The following is a 6,000-nucleotide window of genomic DNA, read 5'->3' as shown; positions in this document are numbered from 1 at the left end:
ATGTTTCCTCCACAGTCCCTCCCTGCTGGTGACACCTGCGACATTTGCATGCTGCGCTGCTGATTGGATGGCAGGAGTTCACCTGAAGTAGTGCCTACTGTCCAATTATGACAACAGCACAAAGGCTTGTGATTGGACCTCGTCACAGTCAATTATGAAATATAAAGTTAAACGTGCTGATCAGTAGGGTTAGATAATAGAGTGAGAACTTTAAAATTACGCTCACTTGTGGAAAACAAATACAGCTCTGTAGAGGAAATGTACATGACATATTCTTACTAATCATTTCCAAATGAATAAAGACACTAACAGTGACCTAGCCTGCAACATTTTTCCTGTTTGCCAAACAGGATCTCTACTTTGCAACACTTTTTTCTAAATCTATTGTTTTAATTTTTTATATATATATTTTTATGTTTTTAAGCAGTTTGCGTGACATACAAATTACCACAATTACTAATGTATTTGTCAGTGTTGCAATCATGGAGCTAAACGATGTGTTACAGAAGTGTCTCTAGACATTCAATTAAAAAAAAACAAAAAAAAAAACAGGAACTATTACAACTACAAAAATAAACTGAGGGGAAATAAAATAACAACCACAAACACAAAACTAGCAATAATACCAACCTGTCCAACAAACCTATACCTATATATTCAACCAATGCTCATGTGAAATGTTTGTATGCAATTATATCAAACTGAGAGTAATTTAAGGGTGCATATATAAAATCTTGCAGCCACATTTTAACAGCAGTAGTTTTCTTTTTAAATGTGATTTTTGTTATATTCATTTATTTTCTGTGATAAGTAATGATGATTAGTAATTAGTAATCTATGATCTGTCTCATGATTGATGTTTCATTTTTTGAACAGTATAGTCTCCATCCCCACAGGCAAGACAGTATATTTGTCGCTTTTCATACCAAACATGGCAAAATGAATTCACTAGGGGGCCTCCTGGGCAAAAACACAACATGGGCCCTCAACCATGTTGCGAGGCAGATGCTAACCCTGGGGATTTCAAATTAAAAGCTTGTGCCCCAGATCCCAAGTGATTTCACAGTGCTCCAACCTGAGTTTTGAGACTAGGACATGAAAGCCTAAATCTGAACTTGGACTTGATACTTCTTAGACATCTGAGGACTTGACATAACTTGTGTTTTGAAAGCAAAAATATAAAAAATATTGATCAGGCATTTTCTCAGACCAATACAAAAGACATAAAACAGATACAGGGATACTGAATGATTGGGGCCTCACAGGTTTTTGTCTCTGCTATGTAAAAACATAATTAAGCTTTAAAGAAAACATTCACATGTCAAGTCATTTTAATGCTCATCCAAGACCTGAAAGACTTATTAGTATGTGAAAACTTATGAACTGTCATGCACTTTCCCTCAATGAATTGTGACTAGACCTAAAACTTATTGTCTCAACTGACTTCAGACTTACCTCGGACTTGCCCCAAAGATTTTTAAACAACTCTCTCTTTTTTAAAAAAATTAATCATAACACATACATGTTACAGTATATAGTGCAGCTGTTTTGCTTTATGAAATTCAATATGGTAGAACATCACTGACAGATTGACGTGATAGGGGTCTCCAGGGCAAAATTGAACTTTTTGGCCCACTGACCCCAACTGTCTCACAACATGCAGGTTTGTGGTAAAGTTTTGCTTGTGCTATTGATTAAATATAACTTTACTTAATGTCATGGGTCATGTGAGAACAACATAATTAAAAAGGACTTTAATAACTGTAATATAATACAAGGTCCACACAAGACCAGGTAATGAGACATGATTTTGCCAAATACAGCTGATGTTGAAGTAGTTGTTAAAACTGATTTCCACACACAGAATGTGGGGTTGGGTCGAACCTGGGGATCAGGGGCCCCTCAGCAGCCAGCCGGTTTCACTGGTTGGTGGTCAGTCTGGTGCTTCCTGTCGGTGTGTGAAGCTCGAGACAACAACCCAAAACATAACATCCGAGTTTCTATCGAGGCCAATCCCTACTTCAAATTAAAGGTCATGTATGGCATGTCTTCATGCTTCATGCAACGGTTGCAACCTTTACTTTGAAGTCAAAGCGCACACCGTGACCGGAAATGCCTGCCGTTATTGTGGCACGCTCCTTCCTCCCTTCCCTTCCTTGCTAGCAAATCGATTAAGCTAGCTAGCGAGAGAAGCTCTTTAAATCTTGCAGTGTACTTATTATGAATTGATTGATACGTGTAACGTACTACATTTGATTTCTGTTTCTACAGTCCAGTGAACAAACCAACCACCAAAATGAACATACGAAACGCAAGGGTAAGTGTACTGAAAACCTGTCGACAGCCATGCTGGTTCTACTAAGTTAAAGCTAAGCTAGCTACTATAGCACACTCGGTGCCGACCACATATAACCGTTTAAGGTGTTATCATCGTGACATGCACCTTTCTGACATTGAGTTTATTTATTTCAGCCGGAGGATCTTATGAACATGCAGCACTGCAACCTGCTGTGTCTGCCAGAAAACTACCAGATGAAATACTATTTCTACCACGGGCTGTCCTGGCCACAGGTAATTCCCGGTGCAGTTTCCATTGCTTTTTCTGTTTCTGCCAGCACCAATGGTCATATCATCAAAATCCTCAGAGTGTCTATACATCTGCATGTTTGACACCTTTTTCTCCCTCTTTTCATTGTTTCAGCTCTCATACATTGCAGAGGACGAAAATGGCAAAATTGTGGGATATGTCCTAGCAAAGATGTGAGTATCTGTGACCTTTACCAGACACCACTTGAAAAAAGTAAATGTTCAGTGTGTTTCAACAAATAGTTTTGAACTCTTACTAGGGAGGAGGACCCAGATGATGTCCCCCATGGTCACATCACATCCCTGGTGAGTCTGATTGAGAAACACCTCATTTTGGATTACTGATTTTGGATGGTTCCTCTAAGGAAACTAAAACCCTCATCTGTGTACTACAGGCAGTGAAACGCTCTCACAGACGACTTGGCCTGGCTCAGAAGCTGATGGACCAGGCCAGCCGGGCCATGATAGAAAACTTCAATGCTAAATATGTCTCTCTTCATGTTCGCAAAAGGTACTGTACATTGTTGTTTAATGATAAATTGTTGCATGATTCCCTGTTTACCATGTACCCTGGCTTAGATTACATATTAGTGCTGCTGTGTTCAATAGACTTACCCGTATTTTCCCCCCACTGCAGCAACCGAGCAGCCCTGCACCTGTATTCCAACACACTCAAATTCCAGTAAGTCGTTTCTCTGCCAACACTATTTAAGTGCTTTAGTTAATGCTCCAAGGATAATGTTACACAAGTTGTGTGGCCGTAGCCTGGCTCATGAATGGTGCTAAACCATTAAATTAGCATGATTGATAAATCGACCAATGTCCGCTTATTGCACATATATTTGTGTCCATGCAAATTTTTCACATGTTGACCAATATGTTATGAATAAATGCAGCACATAAGTGCTGAAGATATCTTTGAAGTCAGAAAATAAGTATTACGCCACAAGACTTTGTGGTAGTGAATGCACACTTGGCTTATAAGTATATATGACCAGGCATCTTTTATTAACAATGATAACAGCAATGTGTATTCATATCTCTGAGGTCTTTTAAACAGTGTTGCCGTAATAGGTCATCAGAGTCAAGTAAGAGACAAGTGCTGACAAATGCCTCACAATGCTTAACAAACATTCTCCTACAAAATCAATTTTAAGGGATCCTTTTCAAATATATTTGTTTATGTAAAAACAGTGTCTGCCTTCATTCTTACCTGATTTTTCTAAGTGTAAGTCCTACAATGTTTTGATTTATGTTTATATTTATCTTAGATTTATTTTATTAAGTCAACTGTTGAATTGTGTTTTCTGTACTTTTGTTCCCAACATTAAGGGTCCAGAGCATTCTGCACAGTAACCAGGAATATAATTCTGAATAATAAATAAATAATAATAATTTGGCCTAAAATTAAGTCACATTTGAATAATGTTGTTTGAAATCTAAACGCTTAGTTTGCCTAAACCCCCCAAATTCTCATCATGAAGATGCAAAAAATATTACAATTCTGCAGACCAGACTTTTAGATATTTGCTCTGACTGTAGCTGATGTGTTGTCATGGCGTCCCACAGGATCAGTGAGGTGGAGCCTAAATACTATGCAGATGGGGAGGACGCCTATGCCATGAAGAGAGACCTGGCCCACATGGCTGACGAGGTGACTAGACTCTCAGTGTATCTGCTATGGCAATATGTGTTGGCGGTCTTCGTTTAACACGCCACGCCCCCGAACTGAGCTGATTCTGACGGTTAAATTTTAGCTGATTCTGATTGTGAAATTTGTTGTTTTTTCGTCTGCTGGCCCCACAGCTGAGAAAGCCTGGAGTGCGCGTCTCTGGTCAGGAGGCACCGTCTGGCCAGAGCCCATCAGGATCCGGCGACCAGGAGAGAGAGAGCGAGAGAGACAGCGGAGGAGAGAGCAAAGAGCTGAGCGAAGTCAGCGAGGCGACAGAAAGCACGGACGTTAAAGATTCTTCGTCTGATTCACAATGACGCTGCAGTCCTAGACATTTTTAAATTCATCTCTCACTTCCACTTTTTATCTCTTTTCGGCAACATCTCCGACTTTACAAACTGTGACTATCTGTGTGTCAGAGCCACATTTTCACCACTGGTTTTTCTGAAGTCTCACTTTTCACTGCAGTGCTGAACAAAACGTCTTGGATAATGACATGAATCAGGGTGTTATCTAAATGAAACTAAAGTGAATGATTGGTCTCAGTGTTTTTATTGAATTGCTGTTGTCATTATCAAAAGTAGCCCAAAGTTCTGTGAGATCAACAGAAATGAAAACAAAGCTGTTTCATTCTAATCTCTTCATTATTTAACAGAATTACTGCAAATAAATCTTTCAAATAAAACTTGTGGCGTTGCACTTATTCCTATAAGTCATCATTAAAGCTGCGTAGTAGTTTTACTCTTCAGTCAGAAGGAAGTTAAAGAAATGGCTCGATGTTATCTTTTTGTTGCTACACAGCCAGTGAAGCGGTTACTGGTGAATTAGCACTGTCACAACTGTTACTTCTGTTTAACACAATCACATGAGATCCACAAGATCCATGATAAAGGTTCCCTTTGACAGTGAAAGGACCTTACAGAGTGTTTAGGATTTTACAATTCCCAACTTTAGTGACTCCTAGTGGTGTCATCAAAGAAAGACTGGCAGGCACACTGCTAAACTACAACGGATGTGACCCTTGGACGCTTATGTATGAAATGAAGGAAGCAGACTGTACAAGCTGTCATCAGGTTCGTTACATTTTTCTGTCTGTGCAAAACATTTCCTATCAGTGCTAATGCCTCGTGGAGATATATGGTATTCATGATGAGAGTGAAAACTTTCTTAGTCAACAAAAGTACTTCCTAAAACAATTTTGGACTCGAATCCTCTTTCTTTACAGCTGAGTTAACAGACACAGTGGGAATCCTTAATTGCTTACAGATAATTCAAGGTACTAAAGTCAGCCTCGCTTTAAACTGAAAAGTAATACAATGCATGAGAACTAAGCAGTGACTTCCTACAGTCAACACTGTCCTTTGTCGTACTGGAGTTGGGTTTTTTTTTAGAGAGAAGTACATGACAGATAGCAGCAAATGTTGCACTCTGGCCTTTCTGAAAAGTTTGTCAGTTTGTGACACATTGGAAATAGCTCTGTTTCACGCCTTCGTGCCATTTAACACGTTACAGTTCGAGGTGAGAGAAGATGACAACGGTGCGGCTGTTCAAAACAAGTCCTCCACACTGATCGTTAGGATTTGATAGCAGCAATGTTGCTGTTGGTTTTACCTTATTTTGTCACCAGTGTGCATGTGATGACAGCTACTGGAAAATGTATATGAAGTCAAATGACCTTTTTAGCTTTGAGCTTTGAACGCATTGTCGTTAAAAGTATCCAGAAGTCATTCTGGACTAACAGT

The 6,000-nt window shown here is 39.3% G+C and overlaps 1 protein-coding gene across 2 annotated transcripts; it reads left to right on the top strand.

The window, feature by feature from the left end:
* The first annotated feature begins 2,117 nt into the window (after nt 1–2,117).
* naa10 (N-alpha-acetyltransferase 10, NatA catalytic subuni) lies at nt 2,118–4,943 on the top strand. Of its 2 annotated transcripts, none has more exons than XM_030423381.1 (8): nt 2,118–2,317; nt 2,473–2,571; nt 2,702–2,760; nt 2,847–2,892; nt 2,982–3,097; nt 3,224–3,268; nt 4,156–4,240; nt 4,384–4,943. In XM_030423381.1, the coding sequence occupies exons 1-8, from the start codon at nt 2,297–2,299 to the stop codon at nt 4,573–4,575; spliced, it is 663 nt and encodes a 220-aa protein (XP_030279241.1). In that variant the 5' UTR covers nt 2,118–2,296; the 3' UTR covers nt 4,576–4,943. The 2 variants fall into 2 exon arrangements, with proteins under 2 accessions (XP_030279241.1, XP_030279242.1); XM_030423382.1 differs by having other exon boundaries at nt 2,138–2,317; nt 4,393–4,943.
* Nucleotides 4,944–6,000: the final 1,057 nt, after the last annotated feature.

The sequence above is a fragment of the Sparus aurata genome, chromosome 7 (genome assembly GCF_900880675.1).
Source record: "Sparus aurata chromosome 7, fSpaAur1.1, whole genome shotgun sequence".
In the NCBI taxonomy this organism is placed as follows: Eukaryota; Metazoa; Chordata; class Actinopteri; order Spariformes; family Sparidae; genus Sparus; species Sparus aurata.
This window is presented reverse-complemented; position numbering and strand designations above follow the sequence as displayed.